At 42.4% G+C, this 25,940-nt stretch overlaps 2 protein-coding genes across 4 annotated transcripts in view; one reads left to right on the top strand and one right to left on the bottom strand.

The window, feature by feature from the left end:
* The window catches only part of sik2b (salt-inducible kinase 2b), a 62,745-nt gene extending 46,141 nt beyond the window's left edge, over window positions 1-16,604 (top strand). The window contains exons 8-15 of one of the 2 annotated variants that reach the window (XM_053647262.1): window positions 53-205; window positions 328-486; window positions 3,254-3,485; window positions 4,442-4,711; window positions 6,712-6,872; window positions 8,412-8,513; window positions 9,393-9,481; window positions 13,946-16,604. In XM_053647262.1, the coding sequence (XP_053503237.1) occupies window positions 53-205; window positions 328-486; window positions 3,254-3,485; window positions 4,442-4,711; window positions 6,712-6,872; window positions 8,412-8,513; window positions 9,393-9,481; window positions 13,946-13,949 (1,170 nt within the window). In that variant the 3' untranslated portion in view covers window positions 13,950-16,604. Of the gene's footprint in view, window positions 1-52; window positions 206-327; window positions 487-3,253; window positions 3,486-4,441; window positions 4,712-6,711; window positions 6,873-8,411; window positions 8,514-9,392; window positions 9,482-11,519; window positions 13,807-13,945 lie in introns of those variants that run through there. The other variant, XM_053647261.1, reaches the window with a different exon arrangement.
* A 1,119-nt stretch (window positions 16,605-17,723) lies between these two features.
* The window catches only part of ppp2r1bb (protein phosphatase 2, regulatory subunit A, beta b), a 16,708-nt gene continuing 8,491 nt past the window's right edge, over window positions 17,724-25,940 (bottom strand). Inside the window, exons 9-15 of one of the 2 annotated variants that reach the window (XM_053647264.1) lie at window positions 24,905-25,039; window positions 23,086-23,259; window positions 22,486-22,546; window positions 20,907-21,061; window positions 19,326-19,468; window positions 19,158-19,249; window positions 17,724-19,057 (exon numbers count right to left, since the gene is read on the bottom strand). In XM_053647264.1, the coding sequence (XP_053503239.1) occupies window positions 19,041-19,057; window positions 19,158-19,249; window positions 19,326-19,468; window positions 20,907-21,061; window positions 22,486-22,546; window positions 23,086-23,259; window positions 24,905-25,039 (777 nt within the window). In that variant the 3' untranslated portion in view covers window positions 17,724-19,040. Of the gene's footprint in view, window positions 19,250-19,325; window positions 19,469-20,906; window positions 21,062-22,485; window positions 22,547-23,085; window positions 23,260-24,904; window positions 25,040-25,940 lie in introns of both variants that reach the window. The other variant, XM_053647263.1, reaches the window with a different exon arrangement.

Here is a 25,940-nt window from a genome sequence, read left to right as displayed (position 1 = left end):
AAGTAGAGAATTGTAAGAATTTATGGATAAGATTTCTCGCTATGTTTTGCAGTCTCTCCAAAACAAAAGCTATAACCACTTTGCTGCGATTTACTACCTGCTGGTGGAGAGACTGAGAGCGCACAGATCCAGTTTCCCCGTGGAGCCGCGTCTGGATGCTCGCCAGCGCAGACCCAGCACCATCGCTGATCAGACCATGGTGAAGGTGAACCCATCCTCATGATTTCTAACATCAGCTATTGTAATATATGTTGTGTTTTTTATGTTAGTTTTTTTGTTGTTGTTGTATTTTATGTCATGGACTGATTATGTCTCTCGGCGTTGCAGTCGAGCAGCGGTGCTCCCCAGGTGAGCCTAATGCCCCAAAATGTGCGCCTGCTGCGCTCACTGGCTGTGCCTCAGGCCGGCGCCGACTCCTACGCCTTCCCACAATCCTCCTGTGCTCCTGATCATAGCCTCATGGAGGAGGAGGTGGGAACTCCCAAAGTGAGTGCGGGCTGTTTTATCTCTCCATCGCACTGTAGGACAGAAACTTTCAACACTCATGTCTGGGCTTTTTTTTCCTAAGGGCACTTTTATCATATATTGCAAAAGACAACATGGCATTGCTCAGTGCTCACAGTTCAGTTGAGTGATTGCAGCTTGTTGCAGGCAGGAACTGAGTCTCCATATGTGTGTGTGTGTGTGTGTGTGTGTGTGCGCATCACCCAGACCATTTCCACATTCGGTGTTGGTCAGGCAACTTAGCAACTGCCAGTTTTGCGCCAAAAAAATGCACTCCAGGAGGCTTTTGGTCTTTGGAGGATCTTTTGAAGGCTGTTTGATGCCCACTGCTTTCATCTCTCTCTCTCTCTCTCTCTCTCTCTCTCTCTCCCTCTCTCTTTCTCTCTCACTCTCTCCTCGTCCTCCATCTCTCCACTCGAGGCTAGAAGCAGGGTGAGAGATAATTCCCAAACCAGCCTTCAGTCCACACACAGCTGCTAGACTTGCATAAGAGACACATTGCTGGCTGCGGTGCGCGTCAGACGTGACAGCTGACCATTCGTCCCCAGCCCAGGCATCCTCCCCTGTCTCCCAACACACACACACACACACACACACACACACACACAAATACTCAGCGTGTCCATGTGACTTACCACACAAACAGCCGTGTCTGCCTCACTCACATCTTTCTGACCCAGCTATGGATACAGAAAAGACAAACACACAGAAAGTGGCTGCTGTTGTTTATTACTGTTGTTGTGTTAGAAAGCTTTCATGTTAGGTGGTGGGATTGTGTGTTTTAGAGCAACACGATATAGATACTAGGGATATGTCATTCGGATTGGAACAGATAATGCGTCCTAAATGAATATGCCGACAGGCACGAATCTCTGTTTTCTCAAAAAAAAAAAAAAAACCTTCTGGTATAAACCTTGCCCACACAGGTTTAAATCCAAATACGCAAAAAATATATACAGTTTTTGAGCACTAAACAGCTGCAGGTAATGGCATTGTGTTAAAACTCTAGTAGTGTAAGATTGTGAGCATTTTGTGAAGCACTGGTGAGTAAAACATCGCTCCAGATGGCTCCAGGCTCACCGCGACCCGGTGTAGGATAAACGTTAAAAGCAGAAAATGGATGGATGGAATGAGTCTCCAGTGTCAGCTCTTCGTAACTGTCGGAAGTAAAGTTGTTCCTTTTTAGTTTTATAACACAAGATCCTCAAGATCTTCAAGATGGAGGGCTTCATGGTTTATCTCCCGATAAAGATGACAAGCTGCTGTTTATAGCTGCTATAATGCAAGTGGCAACAGGAACTAACGTGTTTCATGGACATTCCACAACATTAACTGTAACTATAAATGAATAAAAAGGTGAGACATGTTGGCTGTGGTATAAGAAGAATAAAACATTTTGGGATGTGCTGTTCTACTGTAGGAAAGTATAATAATAAAAAAAATTTAATCCATAAAGGATAGCCCTGCTTGGTGTCAAACGGAATTACACTACACACTCATTGTTTTGTTCTTGACATATTCCAGAGATGTTAGCATTTTAATGATGGTTTTTAAAAAACATTTTACCTTCATTATTACAGATTATTTGTAATAAATATGAAAAGCATTACATTTATAAAATACGTAACATTTATAAAATGTGACAGAACAGCAAGTCCCCTCTGGTGAGAATTACATAATCTGTCCCATGATGGTAATAACTTTGATCACAAACACCACGAAGCGTGTGCACTCCTCGTGATGCATATGGGGGGGGGGGGGGGGGGGGGGGCTGACTCACCCTGTGCTCTTTTTCTCATTCAGTGTGTTGAGTAACAGCATTCCTGCCCCAGTATGCTGCAGGAAACTGTGATCAGGAATTGTACAAAAGCTGCTCTCTCTTTCGAGCAGCTTCAGGGCTCCGGTTTCCCTGGCAACACATCCAGATGATCCATGCCAGTTATGGACGTGTGTGTGTGTGTGAGAGAGAGAGAGAAAGATTGCATGTCTCAGTTGATTCTGGCCTGAATAGAGTTCTGACTGGCCTTTCAGCCAAAACACACTTCCTGTCCCTGCATTCCAGGCTTCCACCCCACCCCCATCCCCAAACTCTCACAAACGCACACTAGCAACGAGAAAGAGAGAGAGGAAGACAGAGAGCGGGAGAGGAACAGAGCGCAAAGAAGAAGGGCTTCCAGACATTTGTTTCCTTACTCAACCCCACAACCATGCATTAGCTCATGTCTTCCCAAATCTTCTGCTGTCAGCTCTAAGCTCATAATTCCTCATAAGTCTCATAAGTCTTGATGTGTGATTGGGCAGCGGTGTGCGTGTATGTGTGTGAACAGTATATGATGGACAAAGGCTAATGGTGATAACGAGTACTTCCTATACGAGGCGTTTTTACAGCCATGTGGGCGAAACCTCGCAATCTTTTCAAAATGGTCTAGGTTTGCAAAAGCTCGTGGCTAAAGGAAATGCATACAGGTTTTAACAAAGGCTTGGATATGATGCAATACAATAATATAGGATGGCCAATATGGCAAAATGTCATATCATACACAGACATTTTCCAGATACACGATATGTTTCACAACGTTTCGTAGTTAATAAAAACGTTTAAAAAAAACATCACCACACCAACAATATCTCAGAAAAGTGTATGGCGAAATCAGTTATCATGATACTGATATTATATCGATATATCGCCCAGCTTTAGGATAGACAAAGCTGCCAGTGCTTTAATAAGTTTGACTGTCGTTGTGTTCAGGTGGACGGCTGCATGCTGGACCCTCTGCCTCCAGTGGCCGTGCGGAAGTCCAGCACGTCGTCGCCCAGTAACATGATGGAGACGTCTATAGACGAAGGCATCGAGACCGAGGACCCGGATGCTGAAGAGGAAGCTGCACACGCTTTCAATGCCTACCAGACAACCCGCTTTGGCCAGCGCAGACACACACTGTCCGAGGTCACCAACCAACCTGGCGTGCTGAGCAACGCAGGTCAGCTGATGCTCAAAATGATCACAGGACAACTCCTCTTGGGTGGCTCATTGAGATTAAGGACAGCAGGTTTTTCTAATTTGTAGAGCTGCAACAACTAATCGAGAATAATCAATTATGAAAATCGTTGTCAACAAATCTCAATATCGATTAGTTGGTCTGTGGGCGGCGCGGGGTGTGTTTACTCACTGTGTTACTTCTGTCCCGAAAACACGCTTCGGCGAGTAAATACTAAAGTTGTGTCCCAAATGATGTACTATACACTTACACTATGCACCGTGTACTCTACTGTCTAGTGTATGAATTTATGAATTTATCCAATTTCCATACCGCTCGTCCTTCAGGGTCGAGGGGAACCGGGAGCCTATCCCAGGGAGCATGGGGCACAAGGCGGGGTACACCCTGGACGGGGTGACAATCCATCGCAGGGCAATGACATTCACACACCCATTCATACACTACAGACGTCTTTGGACTGGGGGAGGAAACCCCCCCCAACTCCGCACACACAGGGCCGCAGCAGGAATCGAACCCTCAACCCGCAAACGCGCTAACCACTAAGCCGCTGTGTGCCCTTTAATGTTGTAAACGCGAGAGTAAAATTGCCCGTGCTGTTTGGGTGGGAGGGATGGCATTACTGTGTCTCCCCTGTCAATCAGAGCAACATTAGCCAATCATCTGTGAGTTTATTTACGCAAAAGAGGGCAGATAGCACTTTCCTCCGAGTGTGTAACGCCAACTTGTGACATAGCACGAGCAGCAGCTGGAAAAGATGTAGAGATTGGCATCATGTGTCTCGAAAGAAGCACACGTTCGCCTTCATGACTGTTTTCAGCATGACATGAGTAATTGGAGGTGGGCTATGGGCTAAACATCACCAGATGAGTTTGATGTTTGGATTTGCTCTCTGTAAATCCAGCTCTGCTTACACTGTATATATTGTGAATGTTTTGTAGGGAAGCTGTTCTCGCTGGGCAGCATGGACTCCGAGTACGACACCGGCTCTATGCACAGTGACCTGAGCATGCTAGAGGGTGTGTCCCCTATGAACGAAGCTATTCTAGCCAGTGCGTCCATTAATCGTGTGACTCCACCCTTCATCAGCCGTGTGACTCCGCCCAACCCAGCCATGCACGTGCTGAGCTCACAGAGGAGAGAGACTCACAACCGCTCACCCGTCAGCTTCCGAGAGGGACGCCGGGCATCAGATACGTCACTCACACAAGGTCGGCATTCATAATTTCATTCCAGTTTTCTCTGTACACCAAAATATCAAGTCTGTTGGACCTTCATAAAAGCCAATACTGCATCTCTGCACCAGAGAGGTCAAAAATTTTATGAAATTTCACTTCTAATACTACTTTTTTTCCTTCAACAAACTTACCTACTAACATATTTTAAGGCAAAAATCCACATTAATATATTTTAGATGCCTTGTCCTAAACTGACACTTGATGACAATAAATGCATTGTATGTATGCTGAATCTCAAATGGTGTTCAATTGAGCATGTAGTGTATTACCAGAGCAACACTGTCACATGTCTCTCCCTGGTCCCTGGTAGACATTTGTGTTGCAGTCTAACTGTGTGGTGGAGATTCCGAAATAAAAAATATTTCTGAATGAAAGCATGGAGATTTTTACATGGCTGTTTAGATTTAGTTTCAGTCTTAATTTTTAATTTGTTATTTGGTCTAGATTTGGTTAACAAAATCTCCTTAATACGCTCTTAAGATTATAAAACACAAATGCATTAATTTGTTGGGGTGCTGGGGGTTCAAGCAGCTATAAACAGTCTTTCCCTCACCCGTCTCTCTCCCTCACCCATCTCTCTCTCTCCCTCACCCATCTCTCTTTGTGAGAAAAGTTGCATGTCCTGAAGACTTTCCCATAGTGGAACAGCCTTGCTGCAAAGCACTGACACTGTCTAACCTCTTCTTTAAAAAATAAAATAAGAACGCCACTTTAAAAAAAATACATCCTTATCGTTAGGCTTAAATTGCCTTTATTAAAGTTCTTGTGCAAGTTGTTACTGTAGAAACAATAACAGAGAAAGCACATTAAAACATACCTGTAATTTATTCTGTAGCCAGAACTACTGTACGAGCTGCAGTTAGAGAAAATTCATCCACACCTTTTAACAAATCAGATCAAAGAATTCAAAAGTGCTGTGGTATAAAAGTCAATTCATTTCAACTATACTAGTTTTAGCTAGATAGTACCGGGTTGGTTTTTTGTTTGTTTGTTTTCAGTAAGTACAACATTTTATCACAGTGTACCTGTAGTCGTGAATGTTAACGGACAAAGCTTTAACTTTATATAAATATATATATATATATATATATATATATATATATGCAGATCAGAGAAAGAGACAGGTCCAGACCTTAGCTAGCAGTGCACGCAACCACAGACAGGTCCTTTCACCACGTGATAGTGTAGTACAGGGAATGTCGAGTAAATCTCACGTAATCGTTCGCAATCTTTACGACTTCGGCAGCTCTAGTAAACAGCAGGACAGACTATCTTGCCTCTAGGACAGTGCACTGTTAAAGGCAATACAGCACTTTGTAAAGAGTAAATATTGTGAGAAGTGCTGTTCATTGTGCCACCGCTGCTGAATGCTGGGAGCGTGCCGAGCGTACCGAGCAACACCGTACAGAGGCGCTATTAACTTCTCAACACATGATTCATCTGACTCAGCCACCGAAGCCCATTCTGATCCTTCTCTAAATAAAGGTGTTTAGTAGCACTCTCATACCCCAACCCCCCTTGTCTGATGATTCATTGAGTGAATCAGAGGCAGTGCTGAAGCATGGTCCCATGTTGTCCCGTTAAGCTTGCCTGTATAATTATCCTCAATCACTTCAGCGGCCAAAAAGAATATAAGCAGAAAATACATTATCGACTCCGCTAGCCGCTTCTTTCCGAACCGTGTAGGAGTGAAGAGACCCTGAAAAGCAGAAGTGGCATCGATGCAAAGGTGAATCACTCGTGCTGTGTGAACGCAGGCCACGGGCCATCCTGAAATAACCTGATTAGCACTGTGAGTCGGGTCACATGAGGCGGCAGCAGAGGAGCGCTGACAGTTGGCACGGGCTCAGAGGCTGTACTTGAAAGCATGATCTGCCGTTTTTATAGAACCAGAATCAGAGATAGATACTGAATGTGTAATCCTAGAAGTCCAGTGATGATTTATCTCATCTTTCCTCTCTCTGTCTCTTTAGGTATGGTGGCATTTCGGCAGCATTTACAAAACCTGGCTCGCGCAAAAGGCATCCTGGAGCTCAACAAGGTTTATGAGCAGATGGGCTCTGGGGAGAATCCCTCGCTCGGACTGTTGAATCCCCAGACACACCCACACAACCCTCTGGATCCCTTACTGCAGGTCAGCCCTGACTCTTCTACACTAGCATGAAAGGGTTAAAGGTTAAGACTCAGACAGGAGACCCGTTCCTGAAGGTCAGTGTTTAAGGATAATAAGCAGCTGGCCCTGCCCCAGTCGTTCTCAACCTCTTCCACATCTCTCTCCACACACACACACACACAATTATGTAATAGCTGAAGTAGAGGCAGCCAACTGCTGGTTGTTTACTGTCCGTCCCAATAGCAGGGTGAATGCAGTCATTGTTGGTGTAATAGGTTTCAAACTGGTGGCTAGTGCCCACTGCTCCAAAAGCTATTCACTCAATACAGGGGTTTGATGGTTCTAGATTTCGCAGAAAATTAAAATAACAAACGAACATTTATGAATCGGGGGGGGGGGCTGGGGGCAGTTGTGAGTCCACGTGTGTATTCCATTACGCTGTTCCAAGGGAGAAAGGAAAGAAAGTGTCAACTCCACGAATCTTTTAGTGAGAGGATTATTTCTTGGTGCTGAATTGTATGAGACGCTACAAGATTTCACAAGATATTATTGGCTCACCACACTGATGCATGTCTGATGAAGTCCTTTCAGTGTCCTGTCTCTTTTGGCAAAACCGACATCCACATCTTTCTTCAGTAGATAATCTCACCCGGATACTGGATACTGTACTTGTACCGAAGAACTGCTGCTGTAATCATAGGGTGTTTTCACACCTAGTTCCTTCGAGCCCTCCAAACGCTTTCGGAGCGGTTATACATATACATATACACTAGATCTGCAACAACTAATCGATAATAATCGATTATGAAAATCATTGTCAATTAATCTCATTATTGATTAGTTGGTTTGCGTTTCCGGGCATGCATTATTTATGCATTATTTTTTTATGGATGCACAAAAAGCACTGAATTAAACTACAGTCCTAAATTAATAATATAGATTCTGGTGTTTGTGAGTTATTTTCTGTTTTTGTTTATTTTCTATCAAACTGATAGTTTGCCCGCCCCATCCGATTAACCGATTAATCGGAAAAATAATCAGCCAACTAATCGATTATGAAAAGAATCGTTAGTTGCAGCCCTAATATACACGCTGAACTGCGGTTCATTTGTGGTTCAATTTCTTCGTGATATGTGAAAGCAACGAAAAGGAACCGGGTTCTCTTTTGAGTCCGCTATATTGTGAACACCAAAAGGACGGAGGTTGCTTCCCTTTCTGGTTCACTTTAAGTGAACTGGGGACGGTTCTTTTAAAACGAACTACATGTGAAAACACCCATAAAGACTATCAGGTTTACACCGAACATCTGAATTTATAGTATACAGTTATAGAAGAGTACTGATTTATGATCTCACTAATCAGTGCCACCTAGAAAAGGATGGTTCCCCTTTTGCGTCTGGTTCCTCTCAAGATTCCTGCCTCCTCAGTCTGGTTCCTCTCAAGATTAAAGTCTAAATTTACAAGATTCCTGTGAAGCTGCTGTGTGAAATTGTCTGTGGTTAAAAGCGCTATACGAATCAAACTGAAATGAATTGAATGTGCGTGTGTGTATGAATGCAGGGAGGTGGATGCCACCAGCATGACATGGCTTTGTACTCAGGTGGACCTTCACTGTCCAGGAGACAGAGTCTGGAGCCACAGTACCCCTCACACAGAATGCCGGTAATGCAGCACTACCCACTTTACTGTCTGTTTATTACTCATCTACTGTATTAACGAGCAGTCTTACAGGAATACGTCGACATTTCTGTCAACGTATTTTCCTTCCACATAAAGAAAAGTAGCATACAGATGATTACCACTGATGAGAATTGTTACTTATAAAACCTGTCTATCTGAAACTTGCATGTAATAAAAGCTTACGGGCATTTCTTGAACTAAACTGCATGACTGTACAGTGCAGATTCTTACCAAAGCTGAAAGCATATAGGGTTTAACCAGAGCATATATACCAAAGCATATAGGGTTTAACCAGTTTTATGAGGCAATACATTCATTAATTTATTCCTTCATCTGCAGTAAATGTTTTATCCTGACCAGGGTCACAGTGGATTAATCAGGGCAATCTCTTGCTGTCTTCACACATTCAGTTGCACCTACAGGCAATTTACAGTAGCCAAGCCACCTACATTAAAGTTTCGATAAAGTGGGACGAAACCAGATAACCCTGGAGGAAACCCACGGGGACAGCAGGGAGATTGTGCAAAACACCTCACACAGACTATAATCCAAGCTCAGGATTGTTCTGAGAGAGCATCTACCTGCTGTGTTACGCATTTATAAATACCTTTTAATTAACAATTCATGAAAGCAATCTACCAAAAAAAGTGTTTTGTGTAAACCATTATTAATACCCCCAACAACTGCTTTGTGTTTTGAGCAAGAAAATTTTCTGTTTTCTCAAGACCATCTACATTATTGTTTGTGCTCATCATTCATACATTACATTGTACATACTACACTGAATTATTCCTTTGAGGATTTCAGATGACAAACTTTGCATCCATTTATTCATTCATTTATCTTCTCACCCCTCAACAGAAACCGAACCTGATGGCAAGTCCCGGGAGCTGCCATATGTTCTGTAAAGAGACCCCTCGCAGCCTAGAACAGCAGCTGGCTGAGCACAGGTAGACACACACTTCACTTTGCTGCTTCTGTCACACTTTTATACACCAATCAGCCATAACATTAAAACCACCAGCCTAATATTGTGTAGGTCCCCCTTGCGCCACCGAAACAGCTCTGACCCATCAGGGCATGGACTGCACAAGACCTCTGAAATTGTGCCTTAGTATTTGGCACCAAGATGTTAGCAGCAAATCCTGTAAGTTGCAAGGTATGGCCTCCCTGGATCAAACAAGGTGTTTGTCGAGAACATTCTACAGATGCTTGATCTGGGCAATTCGGAGGCCAAGTTCACCTTGAACTCTGCGTCATGTTCCTCACGCCATTCCTGAACAATTTTTGCAGTGTGGCAGGGAGCATTATCCTACTGAAAGAGGCCACTGCAAGTAGGGAATACCGTTGCCATGAAGGGGTGTACTTGGTCTGCAGCAAAGTTTCGGTAGATGGTATGTGTAAAAGTAACATCCTTATCAATGCCAGAACCTACAGTTTCCCAGCAGAACATTACCCAGAGCATCAAACTGCCTCAACTGGCTTGTCTTCCCCCCACCAATAGAGCATCCTGGTGCCATCCCTTCAACAGGTGAGCAACGCACACACACCCAGCTGTAAAAGAAAATGTGATTCGTTAGACCAGGCCACCTTCTTCTCTTGCTTCATGGTCCAGTTCTGCTGCTCACATGCCCACTGCACTGACACTTTCGGCAGTGGACACGGGTCAGCATGGGCACTCTGACCAGTCTGTGGCTATGCAGCCCCATACACCTGAAGCCACGATGCACTGCATGTTCTGACGCCTTTCGATCATAGCCAGCAATAATCTTTTCAGCAATTTGTGCTACAGTAGCTCTTCTGTGGGATCGGACCAGGTGGGCTAGTCTTTGCTCCCCATATGCAATGAGCCTTGGGCGGCCAAGACACCATCACCGGTACACCGGTTGTCCTTCCTTGGACCACTTTTGGTAGGTACTAACCACTGCATACCAGGAACACCCCACAAGACCTGCCGTTTTGGAGATGCTCTGACCCAGTTATTTAGCCATCACAATTTGGCCCTTGTCACCAAGTCCCTCAGATCCTTACACTTGCCCATTTTTCCTACTTTGAACACGACGTTGAGAACTGACGGTTTACTTGCTGCCTAATATAGCACGTTTGCCTCGCACCTCCAGGGTTGAGGGTTCGACTCCCGCCTCTGCCCTGTGTGCATGGAGTTTGCCTGTTCTCCTTGTGCTTCAAGGGTTTCCTCTGGGTACTCCATTTCCTCCCAGTCCTAAGACATGCTTTCTCCGTTTCTTCCCCAGTCCAAAGACATGCTTTGTAGGCTGATTGGCATCTCTAAATTGTTCATAGTGTGTGAATGAGTCTGTGTGTGCAGGATTGTGCCCTGCAATGGGTTCAGACCCCATCCAGGGTGTCCCCTGCCTTGTGCCCCAAGTCCCCTGGGTTAGGCTCCAGGCTCCCTATGACCCTGTGTAGGGTAAGCAGTACAGAAAATGGATGGATTCACTTCACCTGTCACTTGTTTTGATAACTGTCAATGTTATGGCTGATTGGTGTAAGTCTTAGATGTCATGTTCACTCATCGACCACTTAATTAGGAACACATTTACACCTGCTCATTCATGCAATTATCCAAATCAACCCATCGTGTGGCAGCAGCCAAACGCATAAAATAATGCAGATAAAGCTCACCAAACCCAGACAGTTGAAGATCAACATCACCAGGCTCTCCAGGTTTGGTGAACCTGTGCCCACTGTATCTTCAGATTCCTGTTCTTGGCTGACAGAACATGATGTGGTCTTCTGCTCTTGTAGCCCATCTGCCTCAAGGTTTGGCAGTGCATTCTGAAATGCTTTTCTATTCATGATTGTAAATAGTGGTTATTTGAGTTACCACAGGCTTCCTGTCTTCTTGAACCAGTCAGGCCATTCTCTTCAGACCTTTATTTGACCTCTAATTGCATGAATGAGCAGGTGTAAAGATGTTGGTAATAAAGTGGTCAGTCCGTGTATAATATAAAGTCTGTATGTTCACAGGTTGCAGCAGAAGAGGCTGTATCTTCAGAAGCAGTCCCAAATGCAGGTCTATTTTAACCAGATGCACATAGTGGACGGAACATATGCCTCTTGCCCGCCAATAAGCCACCAGGACTCTCAGGTCCAAAGCTCGATATCACACCAGCAGCAGAATACACAGCCTTTCAGTCCTATGATGGAGCCTGGCAGCGACACCCTCACCTATGACCCCTACCTGGGTCATTACCCCCAGCTGCAGCACTCCTCTCTTTCCCCTGGCAATCCAACCCAGCTCCAGAGTCAGCAGCCCTACACCTACCAACCACATGAGCCGGGCCATTGCCAGCTGGGCGAGGTTCTGTACCATGAGCAATATGATCCCCCACTGGAGCCTGGGCAGCCTCCTCCTCTGTGCGCAGCAACAGGGGTGCCAACTCCAATACCAGGATATGAAGGCCTCAAAATGGCAGATGCCTTTGCAGACAGTGAGATGATGGAGACAGTGGACTCGCAGCATGGCTTCGTGCTGGTCAAATAAGCCTGATCGATTGTGAGAGGTACACAGTATTACCTCGAGATCTGATTTTGGAGACGGGAAAAGGGAGGAAAACGATACAGGTACAACAATTGACCACAGTTTGCATAAAAGAATAACTTTTCGGTCATATTCTTTTGTTTTTCAACCTGATTCCTCCCGAGCTCCTCGGACGCTCGCCAGTGACTGCGTTTTCCCAGGAAAAAGTTATTGGAGGAGCATGGTTGGAACTGCGAACGCTCTCTTCTCATCCTGGACTGATGAACAGCCACATTAGTTCAAGCTGGATGTTTTGTGTAGCATACACAGCTGAGATACGCCCAGCGGAGCCTGCCGAGAGCCCAAACTCATGACATGTTTGGTATTGACATAGAGCAAAAGTTTCGCTCTCGTCACCTTTAGTTTGTGGGCTGTCTGAGGATGAAACTTGTTCAATTTGCACGCTTGTTAAGTGCAGTGTTAGAACTTCTACAGCAATACTGAAGCAATAGAATCATGCTGGATTGAACAAAGCCATACTTTGGGACAAGGTGCAGTTCAAACATTGGATGGTGGGAATGACCGTCACGTGTCAGCCCACCTCGGTTTCATCCCACTCCCACAATCCATACGTACACATTATCTATCTTGTAGTATTGTTTCTTGCTGGTAGGAGCAGTGCAGAATCAAAATTCACCACTGTTTTATTCCAGCAAAGCAATGTGGGATGAATCACAATATCCTTCTTATACTGTTGATTAACAGGGAGGAGCTGTGTCGTGGATAACATTACCGTCTGGGTGTGTTCACCACGTGAGCATGCCGTTTCCCATTAAACTCCTCCATTTATGATCGACACTACATGGATATCTGAAGGAATGTGTTAATATAAAAGGTTTCATTGGACATTTTAGTCACTTAACACTGGATTATGGCCAACTGATCACGTTCATTCTTTTTTTCAGCACTCAGCAAATCTACTTGAATAGAGTATGTGATTAGAGAATTTTGGTAAATAGGAGAAAGAAGGTTGGTAAACATTGAGGCTTTGCAGCAGAGGCCAGCTTCTGGCCAACATGATCCTGGAGCACTTTGTTTTGTTTTGTTTTTCTCCCAAGGAAGCAAAAAGATATGTAGCGAATGTGGATGTAGCAGTCCAACCTGCTCTGCTAGTCCTGTTAACTAAAACCAAGCAACATCAAATCCTGCTCTCAACAGTTATATAAACAACAAGCCACTCCAAATGACACTGCGGGTGTCCGACGATCTCCTCAGTGCTTGTTGTATGCTTTGTATAAATTAGGGGCAAGGCATTGTTGAAGAGCTTTCACAACATAAGAAATCATTTTTAGCGTGTTAAATGTGCCTTCTTTATTCTTTTTAAATTAAGATCCAAATAACGTTTCTTTTTCTTTTTTTCAGTTTGATTCTCTTGCTGGTCTGGTATAAATAATAGGATTTAAGTAGAACCAGTTTTTTTTTTTAATAAGGTACAAAACCAAAGTCCTCCCTGAACTTTCCCTGTACAAGGCCACCATAGTGAAGTTTGGCGCTTTTTGTTTAGTTACTAGACCGTGCTTTTATTTGTCAATCAGTATACACAGTTGAAAAGAATTAACGAGCAATATTTGTTATGAATAGTTATAAAAGAATCATGTGTGTTACAGTATCATAATCACATTTCCAGCTGCCAAATACCATTCTCTAGAAATCCAGTTCTACATTTACGCCCATCGTTGTGACCACACATAAGCTAACTTTGCAGTTGAGATTAAAAAAGGTTTGTGAACAACAGTGTTGCATGTTATTTGTATGTGTGTGTTTAAGAATTGTAATATTTAAGTATAATCCAATGTTTAAATGACTTCAGGGATGATTTGTGGAACCGTTTTTATATTCACTAGTATGAAAAGATCGTATTTCTGTTGTATAGCTGAAAGGATGCACCGTTTTCTGTCTACCCAACATCAACACAACACCTATCGCACAACTACCACCAACCGGGAAGGTTAAAGTCTAACGCATGCTTCCTCTGGGACACGTGAAGCCAACCTCTGCATCTTTTCGAACTGCTGCTCATCTCATGCTGCATCACAGTTCAGCGTAACACCATTGGAAAGAATCTACTCTCTCTATGCAGTACATGAGCTGAGAGACAGCCACAAATGTTTACAGTTGTTGTGATTGACAGGTGAGAGAGTGTGCCACCCCTTCCACCCAGAGAGCATGGCCAATTGTGTGCTCTTGACTCGTAGCATCACTAGGATTTAAACTTGCAATCCTGGAACAATAGGACGTTTTTTTTTTCCTGCTCCCGAACAAATGCTGACCAACCCCGCAGTTAACATTTCTGGTGGTTCTAATTCGCAAATTATAAACAAACTAGTATTTAAACCATTGTGACAATGACCAAGATAAAGCAGTTGATGAATGAATTCATCCAGAAATGCTTCGCTAAGCACCCAGTACACGTCCATGTGAACAAACGTATTTCTTTGTCCCAAAAGCCTCAAATCTGACTGCTAGCAAAAAATAACAAACTAGCCACTCCTGCAGCTTTTTTATTCCACAGGACCCCTGTCCTAATTCACACATTTAGTCTCTGCCTGCTCGAAAATAGAACAAAAACAATTCACACGTTACAACATCTGAAGTAGTTCAGCTGGAGACCATTCATCAAGCTGTGTTCCTCTAACATTCACTTGACATTGAACTATGCCACTTTTATTGAGAAATTAAACCAAAGGTCTTTAACCAGAGTGCTTTAACTGCTCCCACATAAGCCCTGACAGCTCGAGATAAAAGTCAGTAAGGAGTAAAGCAAAAGTCACATCTCCAGGCTGTGTTCCAGACAAGAACACCCAAAAAAACAGACTTTACAAACTGAAAATGAGAAACATTTGGTTGTCCCATTACATTCTTAATGACACCTCAAGGAGCCTTTCTTTTAAACAAACCTCTCACCCATGGAGCAGGTGGAGTGACAAGTTCTCATATCCATCATCTGCAGTTTTAATTCAATCCAATTTTATGTGTAGAATTGTTTCCAGTGCCAAATCTATGGCGATTTAAAAAGCTCTCGTCTGTACAAGCTAACAATGAGATTTGATCTGTTTACCACATTTGTAGTGCGTCTACGATTAAAACTGAGATCATTACCCTGTAATGCAAAGAACAGTAAATATATTTACTGCAAACCTACCTCAAGAAGAAGGGCAGTTGATGGGGCATCAATGAACGGTTATCAAAAACACCCATTTGTGAATTCCTCAAAGGTGCTCGTAAACTGTACGATTTGTCTACTGAGAGATAGGATTAGTTTGTCAATGGAATGATTTGAAAGTAACAATGTAAATCATACGGGGGGGGGGGGCAAATGAAAGGAAAAACTAGTGGCTGTTATTTGTGGGTGTCATGGTTCAAGTCAATACAAAAAAAATTCCGACTGATCGATCCTCTGAGGAAACTTTGCTATTCTAATGGGAGTCGTCTCACTGAACGGTTTGATAAGGATGAAATGATGAAAAAATGACAGACTACGGCCTTCACAGTTACCAAATCTCAACCCAATTGAACATAAATGGGAGATTTTGGAGCAAAATGAGTTTGGAATAAACACGTTTGTGTTTTTTTTTTGCTCAGTACAGAGAAATATGTTGAAATACTTGCCTGGGGTAATTACACAGCAATAATTAAAAAAACAAAAACAAAACTAAACTTCAAAATACACAAGTTACTAGAGACAATTGTTCATTCACTCATTCATATTTAATAAGAGATTGATTCTGGTCAGGGTCACGGTGGAATAATGGGACGCCAGTGTGAGACGCTCAGTGTGATCTAAGGGACAACTTTGAGGAGCACAATGTAGTGTACTGCGTCAAGCCAAGCAACCCAGGTAGCAAACTGACGTTTATTAGCATGGCTATGTTGGCCTATACAACACCAGCCCAACATTGGCAAACAATGCACTTTTCATAACCACCCAAAGTACATAAATAAATATTCGGGGCCTGCATTCACACCCAACTAAACGGCTGACATTGGACCAGCATCAGTGGATTTAGTGGATTTAAAAGTGGCTGACCCAGTGAACAAAATGGTGTCATCCCAACAGAATGGCTGATGTTGCCCACCACAAGTTTGCAACCTGGGAACCAAACGCCAGTGAAAATGTTTTGTTTGAAACTCTGTTCATCTGAAACCTCATGCACTGTTCTGTAGGTAACAGTGAAGTTATCCTCTCCCTGGCGCTTGATGTGCTCAGCGCTGTGGGGGTGCAATAACTACAATAGTTGTTCCCAAAACAATTCACTCGCAGCCAAAATAATTGCATCCAAGCCCCATGTCCTAGCTATTTCTGGCTATTCCAGTGGCACCCAATGGTATATTCTAATTAAACAAGTAAATGATCTTGAACCCAAAGAGCCTTATAGAAATTTGGTGCCGTTCATTAACACTTCTGATTTAACGTCCCGCTGCGTCCCAATTGCACAATTGTTGTAAGCAGCGTTTCAGTATTTGAAGTATTTAATGCAAGCACAATTCCACCGAGCTAGTTTAAGTGCTTGTGCTACAAGAAGCTCCCTCTCTCTCCGTCCCTCATCGACCTCCAGGCATGCTCCAGCCACACCAATAATTAATCTTACATCAGCTGTCTCACCATGGCAACAGGCCAGCAAGTAACCAAACCAATTGGCATACTTTACCAAGACAAGAGCGTCACTGCTGTACAAACCACGGGCATGAGATGAGTCCAAATAAAATCTAACCTTAACGTTGAAGAGGTGGTCGTAATAATAATAATAATAATAATCATAATAATAATGGAAAGGAAATGATTCCATCATGACAAGCTCATGGTGTGAAATCAGAAAATCAGTAAGCCAACTGATCAACATTTTCACAGAGGAAATGATAGGAGGTGGCATATGCATGTTGGAAAACACGTACACTTTGGGAATAGGGTGACAGTAGAATGGGTAGAGAGAGCGGTCCTTATCGCTTCAGATTAATGACAGGAAGGAGGGAGAAACTTAAATAAAATGGTTCTGCCATTTATCTCTCTGAGCAGCAAAGCTCTTAATGGCTTACCTTTATAAACTTAACGTTAAATAAAAAAAATGTAAAAATAGTAAATAATAAAAATACACATAACAAAGGCAGGAGACTGAAACCTGCAATGAAGCAGCAAATCAAAGATCATTTTCAGCTCTTTTCTAACGGATTGAGATTTGTATCTTGCGTAATGCCGGAGCAGACAAACATGTGAAAACTAATCGGCCACGGTGGCCCATCCCATGCCGACAGGAAGTAGAAATCCAGATTGCTGATGCGAGTTGGGTTTTTACATGCTGAGTCGCTCAAACACACACCAACACCCTCTTTCTACATGAAGACTTTTTACCAGCGTATACATGATCCCTAGCAACTGAGAGAGTGTGAGAAGCATCCCTGAAGACAGGGGCTGCTGAAGGCCGAAATCAGACCGGTTTACACACTAAGACACAACCTGCCAAATTCAGTGGAAAAACATGCCATCACATGTGGGCGATAAGATCTTTTGCTGTAACAGTACCTGGATATCGAAAGACTTGACTAAGCATCAATTTTTAACACGTATATAGAATATCAAATCAATGACGCAAAGGTTGCCTAGAGATGACTTTAAAATGTGTGTACGTGTGCAATGACGAGTACACTCCGAACGATTTGAATGGCAGGATCCATGTTTATTGACTTTATTTGGTTCCAAAATTACAGGAAATAGTTTAAAAAGGGGTACTTGTGATACTGAACATGAACAAAAAGGTTTACTCAAGATCTGATGCTAGGGCCGTTTATACTGGTAAAATAATACATCCAATCCCACTGTCCCCTTTAAAAGAACTTAACAGCCTTCCAGAGGTTGTGTATAAAGTATTTTCACGACCCGTTTTGTTGGTTTTTTGTTAGTCTTTTAAGTAAACGTGCTGATGTTGGACAGTGTTGTCCTTTTACATTCTGGTAATCATCAGTACTCAATCAGCTTGATGCATGCAGGCCCAGGGGAGAGCAGAAGTTTTCCTATCTGCACACTTACTATACAAGAGGTGCATTTCTCTTTACACGGAAACCTAACCACCACACGTTTCCACTGAAAAAAAAATAAAACATTCTTGATTAAACCTAAACATACAAACTCTTTAAAAAATAATAATAATAATAAATCTATGTGCTTTCCTAGGCATTGTTGGCACATAAGACCCTGATGGCTGGAAAACAGAGCACAAAACAAAAATGCAAATTAAACCAGCAAAACTCATGCAAGGAGGAAGTCTGTCACAGGAGAAATTACACAAATGCAATGGTCCCATGTTGAGTAGTGGAGCTCTACCAAAACAAACTGGCAATTCACATGCATGAGCTCCAGGCTGTGAAAGCAGGGCTTCAATGTGGACGTGTTCTGGATTTGAGCTAAGAAACAGCTCTTAAAGAAGATGGAGGTAGATGGGAGGATTTCGCTTACAGAGAATTCATTTACTAAAGCGCATACAAGACGAGTCTAGTGGCACAAAATGACCAAGATGGTCGATAAGTGGTTAAGGCATTTTCCAAAAACCCAATTATTGAAAACGCATGAACTGTGTTCCTGTGCTAAATGCTTTGATAAAATGTTATCTAATCCTGGTCCTTAAGTCCTTCTGCTCTGCACATTTGAGAGTTTTTTCCCCTGCTGCTGTCGCCACACCCATCTCAGCTCCCTGGCGTTTTATGAGTGAGCGAGTGAGTGAGTGAGTGCGAGGAGAACGCGAACATGTGGTGCAGTTGTAATCCAGGAGAACACGCTATCCATCATGCATTACCTAACTCCAGTGTCACTATGGTTGAAGCGGAGATTTACAGCACGAGCATTGGTGCACCCTTTGATCGTTCAATATCACAGAGTAAATAGAAGCTACACAGACATTAATACACAACCAATCAAAATCACCAATAAATAGAATGCAATAAGTCGTGGATGTTCTGGTAAACCCAAGGAGAGATGCTCAGGCCAGGGCGAGCACTGGGGAGAGAAGCAGAAAGATGTTAAATGGATAAAAGGAAGAAAGAAAGAAAAAAGTTAGAAGTAGTCTTGCGTTAGGAGAGTAGTACAGGACACATACCACTTATAGCTTCCTGAGCAAAGTACTTCACGTCCATATCTTGGTCTGTGGCGAGCTTCTCTAAAACTGGCTTCACCTCTGTCTGCAGGGAGCTGAGAAATACACAGCAGTGAGCGTTAATTCTTTCAAAGGAAAGGAAAGGGATGGGTGGGTTTACAACCGACTTACTTGCCGTCTACGACTGGTCCGATTTTCTGTAGGCATTTGGCTACGTTGAAGCGCACGTTGGCAACCTGGTCGTTGGACATCTTTAGGACGATGGGTAGCATGTGCTTGGTGGTGATCTCCTGCCCACATGCCTCAGAAAGGGCCTAGACATGCATGAAACAGAACAGGCTTCTTTTAAAAAAAAAAAAAGAAAAAAAAAAAAAAAAAACTACTTACTGCACAAAGTGCTGGACCTATTAGTTATTGGAAAAAAATTCACAGAGTTTTTCCCAGTTGTGTCCATTACAGGAGCGGCTGAGAAGTGTCTGCTGTCATTATACAGAACGAGAGCGGCCTCTAGAGGCGAAATGAAAACTATCACTGACAAATTTTGTTGTGTTATTTGAAGTGTTTTTTTATTCATTCATTTTGGATGGCTCTATTTTTATTTGGAGTGTTACTTTTTGGTTCAGTTTGGATGGCATCTTTTCCTTACTTTAATAGATATATGCTTACTTTATGAGTTATATAGAATTCATACTGATGTATATTTAATTTTAAAAAGTTACAGAACATTTTCATGGTACAGTCAGTAGTGTTTATTTCTGTAATAAAGTTCAGCAATATTTTACTTTGAGTGTTGTACCAATTTTAAAATCTATCGGTTGATTAATTAGTTTTCAGCAGGTACTGCCCAACTTTGTTATCAGTATCCGTAAAATCCATTATCGGCCCACTTCTATTATGAACCATTTCAAATCAGCATCCATAATTATGGTCTTTCCCTCATCTCGACCTTGCACCCTGCAAGGGGTAGGACATTCATATGTCAAATGTTTCACACACGCGAGACACCTGCTCAAGCACTGCACAGCTCCGACTGGTATGAAAGCGCATGACATGATTTAAAAAAGGTCTTTTTTTTGGAAAATTAACACTCGTATAATTGAGTTGATTTAAATGGGTCTTTCAGTGTTTATTCTTGTAATACATTTCCATAAAAATGTGTAAGTCACGATGTACTCTATATGGCTAAAAGTTTGTAGACACTTATCCATCAACCCATATGTGGTTCTTCTCCAAACTGTTGCCACAAAGTTGGAAATACAGAATTGTCTTTGTCTTGAATGTCTTTGCATAGAGCCATGAAGATATGGTTGGCCAAGGTTGGAGTGGAAGAACTCGAGTGGCCTGCACAGAGCCCTGAGAGGAATACTGACTGCACCCGAGACCTCCGAACCTCACTAATGCTCTTGTGGCTGAATGGGTAAAGCCTCACAGCCATGCTCCAAAACCTAGTGGAAAGCCTTGCCAGAAGAGTGAAGGTTATTATAACACCAAAAGGGGACTAAATATAGATAGGGATGTTCAACATGCACATACGGGTGTGATAGTCAGGTGTCCACAAACATCTGGCCATATAGTGTAGATTGCTGGATATTGAACTTTTTTTTAAAAAATTTTTTTACAAAAATGGTAAACAAGCATTGTTACGTGAATAAATCTAACTAGCTGAAAACACAATACCAAAATATAAGGAGAAGGGAATTTATACAGAATGCCCCATTCATAAGCATTAGTCCTGATAAAACAACAACTCACATTGATGCAGAAAAGCGTGGTCATCCTGTGCAGGTAGTTGGGGTCGTTAGCCATGCCGAGCACTTTGGGCACAATGGTGTTCTGAGCCCATTCTGCTCCAAACTTCTCCACCAGCTTCATCAGGTTACAAGTGGCCGCCTCCCGAATTGCATAAACTGATAAGTTTTAAAACACACACACACACACGTGGTAAAGTAGTGTGCCTTTAACTGTTCTATAGAACAAGCATAAAACTGCTGTGGGCCAGTCTGCTGCTCCGACTCTGTTTTACAGATACAAGCAACATAAATCTGCAAAATGTTGACCAGACCACTCAGCTAGGCACATATGAATGTGATGTGTACAATAATGTAGTAGAGTATGAGAATCAATCCTTTACCGTGACCTTAAACAAAAGTTTAAAGCAAGACAGTAAAACATTAATCTCAGTGTTGGGTGAGTCATAAACAAAGTCTGACCAGAAATAATTTAAGTGGAAAAAAAAAAAATAAAAAAATAAAAAAAAGGGAACACAGTGTATGAATCAAGGTCAGATCCAAATTTGACCTTGATTCACATCTACGCTGTGAAACCGCTTATGATGGAGCCAACGCGGCTCTTCAAAGCTACTGAAGCGGAGAAGCCAAGCCGGGCCAACGACGAGCTGACCTACATACTGAGCAGTGGCTTTTCCTGTGGGCCGACCACACAGCAGCCAGGAAAGCAGTTTGGGGAAAAGGGTATGGGGGCAGTGTCAGAAAAGGGAAACAAGAAAAGAGAAATAAGAACAAACACCAAAAAAACAACAGGATGAGAAAATTAACAAAAGAGCAAGAAAGAGAAGGACAGCAGTAAAAATCTTAAAGGAAAAGAGACCGAGGGGGGAAAAAAGGCAGAACTCTCAGCCATTTCCTGGGTGCTGCAGGATTCTTATCAGACACGCAGAGAGCAGGGAGCGAAAGCTGCCGTGAAGCACGTCTCCCTCTTTCTCCTCCCTTTTTCAGGAGGGGGAAAAGGGAGGAGCAAGGCAGAAGAAACAGCAGCTCTCTTTGGTAATCCAATCAGCAATGCGCCAAGTACGCTAGCGTGTGAGAAATGTCTCCTAAGGGGCTACGGATTCAATACACTCTTCTTACACTGAATAAGAGTAAGGAGACGCATGAGTACTTAACTACTTCAGAACGGAACATAACGAATGCACTTTTTAAAAATATGAGGGGGGAATTTTTTTTATTTTATTTATTATTTTTTTTTTTTTTTACAATCAATAGAAGTCCAGCACCAAACAGGAAAACTGTCCAGAAATGCAGTCACAATCTTCACTTAGAAAATTGTGTCATGGGTTACAAGTGACATTTTGGGAATGGCAGGGATTGATTAGAGAGAAGAATTAGGAAACAGGAATTTCGAGTCTGTACCAGATGACAGATTCTCCCTACTTTATTTTAGGGCAGGGCTGTGCCATCTAAAGACACACAGTGACACACTGACATTTTTTTTTTTATTCCATACAGTACACCTTTCGAGTACTTGTACGATGCACCTTCACCCAACACTGAGAACTAAGCCTTCTACCACAATGCAATGCTAGCAGACTTACCATGGTCTACCAGCCACGCCATGCACAGAGAATTCAGCTTCTCATCAAAGAACTCCACTCCCTATGGAAATATGGGGATTGGGGGGAGGGGAAAAAGAAAAATGGGGGGGGGAAATGTTATGCAACATTCTATTCTAATCATTCCAAATTTATAAAAGAGGAAATTAAAATACATAAAAAAAATATCAAACATGCTATAGATGTCACAAAGTTAAAGATATATGCTGCTTCTGTGCAACAAAACAGACCTTTTCCCACCATGATTAAGAGTTTTTTCGGAAGTACAGACTGAAAAACTAAACATTTTTAGTTCTTTTTTTTTTTTTTGCTCCCAAGATTGTGTCTATCCCATCAGCGATGTGTACGTCATGATCTACATGAACTATCGCTTGAGTAGAACTTAAAAGAGGAACAGAAACTATGTCTAATGAACCATATCAGTTTCGCCAATCAGGAAGCAAAACATCGTAGTGGGAAAAGGCCAGACAACTGGAAATAAAGCTGAAATTAAATGCTAAACTAACAGGTTTGAAACAATTCTGGTTCACGTTCAAGTTTACTCTTGAAGCAGCACAGGTGTGAAAGGTGGGATGAACTCACCAGCTGGCCTGCCAGCAGCGGCATGTACTCAATGATGGCCAGACGCACCCTCCATTTGGCATCTTCTGCCAGTTCCACAATGGCGGGCAGCAGGGACTGAGAAAGCTGGCGAATGCCTATCACCTCGTTCACACAGTCCAGGTTGGAGATGATATTCAGACGCACTTCGGGACACTGCAGGCGCACACACACATGCAAGAATTCCTTACCTCATCCGATTTAAACAAAAATCCTTTTTGCAAGACTGATGTATCTTTATTTTAGAGATTTAAAAAACATGAGTTAATCAAAACAACTCCTCACAACATTTGTAAAGTCCTCTATTTAAGTCCAGATATAAATATCAGAACCTATGGAGACGGCAGCAAGCCACATGGGTTCAGGAAATATTGCTCGTTTATTACAGAATACAACTAAAACACACTACTTGCATGTAAGAGCTTTAAAACGGTCCTCTTTTTTAGCCAAAATTACAAATGTGTGCACGCAGTCTGTTAAACAAAACCAAAAAGTCTTTAATATTTCCTTAAAAGGTTGCTTGAGGACTCGACTCCAGATTTTGCTGCCGCTCACACGTATATTCGCCAGACCTCGGATGACTCGCTACCAAACGTGATACTGTGATGAGTGACTCAAACCCAGACATCACTTCTAGTTCTGCCAAACACGAGGGTGGACATAAGCAGCCAATGGAAACATTCTGCAGGAGAGAATTTGTGGACTTCAGTGCTAAACATTTTCCGAGCAAATGTTTGACTTTCAAGAGTAAGCCAATAAAACAGAGGAAAAAAATCACAAACACAGGAGGCAGGCTTTTGGATAGGACCTCATCTAAAATGTTTTGATTTCGGCAATCGACCAACTTCACAACAGGGTCAAAGGTCAGTGCAGTTTCAAAAGGAAGGAAAAAGAAATTTCACTGTGTCAGTTTGTTTTTTTTGTGTGTGTGCATGCGTGTGTGAAATTCTTTGACAGCGATACTCCTCAGTGTGTGATGTTTTTCACTAAGACTAATTCAGGGGCCAAAAGGTAATCAAGGGTACATCAATCAGGAGCATTAGGGATGAGAACAGCCATTAAAAGCTCCAAATTGACTGACATTTACACCGTTTTAGCAGTCTGCTGGTGATTGTAGTGTGCAATGTAACCATGAAGTTGTTGTCTTCAGTACAAATGGCCAACAACCCCTTGAGTAGGGCTGAGCGATATGCCAAAATCATCACATCACGATACTTGAGGACATTTCTGCGACACACATCACGATATATATATATATAATTTAGTTAACAAACTGTCTGCAAAACAGTAGTAAAATAACCTACAAAGTAGGTTTAACACCTACAAAGAAATAGAAGTTTGTTTTTGTTTTTAATGACATCAAATCAAAGGCATCCGTTCGGTACCATTTAATTTGTAATTATTAAAAACATCACCGTACCAACCATATCTCAGAAAAGTGCTCTGCATAATCGTTTATCACGATATCGATACATTTCCTGGCCCTACCCTTTAGTTCTAAAATTCCTCTCATTTCCACACCTTTCTCTTGCTATTCGTTGATTATTATTTAGTACTAATTTTACACACAGCCAAATGTTTCAATGAATACAGGACCCTCTTACCCAGTTATATATTGGCTTCTTTCAGTAAACGTTTGCTGTGTCGATTGTCTTGGAATTTCAGCGGACAGACTTCATTTTAATTACTGTTAAGTTACCAGATAAAGGGGCTTATGGGAGAAAACAGAGCCGGCGTGTGTGCTCATAACGCATGCGGAAGACGGAGGCAGAGAGAGTGGGCAGAGGGCCCAGTGTACTACCTCGTCCTTCAGCTGGGCCAGGAAAAGGGGGAGCAGATGCTCCACGGTGTTGTCCTTGCCCAGGATAGTGGAGAGGCCCATGATGACGGAGGCCAAGGCAGACTTCACGTGCTGATTTGTGTCTGACACCAGCTCCTGTTCAACAAGCACAAGGAGAGAGAGAGATGAGGAAAAAACAAAATTAGCCGATTTGGTCTAGTGGTTCTAATCAGAGACATGGTGATTACCTTCTAGCTGAAGCGCACATCCTCACAGAACACTTCACAACCATCCATTGCAAATCACAACAAGAAGCTTAGTCAATTAACCCAGCCCAAAATGCTTCTCCACATCAAACGCCTTTGTTTCAGACTTTCTGCCGAGTCATTTATCAGGAATTAATGAATTAATGAGTAAACGATAAACTGATTTATAGATTACGGTGTCAAATCTAAGCAAGATAATGTTTTAATGTTGGTTTTAAATTTCACGGAATTCACAGTTCTTGTAATTCACAAAGAGTTGTAGAGACGCGCGTTTAATCTTTTTATGCCACTCGGCAGTGGACATGGTGTTAAAACCTCCCTATGCTTGGTCAAACCTGTAACCATGAGTCGAGAAACGACACAGAAATCCCTGAGCCTTCACAGCCTTTCAGAACGCTAAGAGAATCTTCACTGTCCATCAATCAATCAATAAATAGATAGATAAATAAATAAGCGTGAAAAACTATTCCACCTGACCAACCAGTTCAATCACTTTAATGACTGGTGGAGTTAAACACAGTACTGCTTTCATTTGTCAGTTTATAAACATGTAGAATAAATGATAAAAATAAATAAATAAGTTAAACTCTAGCGTTTCTGGGAGCATCAGGTGGGTAGTTTCAGAGAAATTATTCTTCTCGGCATTCCGAAAGCATCATAAGCCTGTTTAGATGACAGTACAAGTGGGCCATAATTGGTATTTTATGGAGTTCAGTAAACCCAATAACCTCGGAGTAGACGTAAATATACTGACATTGCATTGTGACACGTCCCGAATGACAAACCAAAGA

This window comes from Ictalurus furcatus, chromosome 17 (genome assembly GCF_023375685.1).
Source record: "Ictalurus furcatus strain D&B chromosome 17, Billie_1.0, whole genome shotgun sequence".
Lineage (NCBI taxonomy): Eukaryota > Metazoa > Chordata > Actinopteri > Siluriformes > Ictaluridae > Ictalurus > Ictalurus furcatus.
Note: the sequence above shows the minus strand (reverse complement) of the source record. Positions and strands in the feature narration are given on the sequence as shown.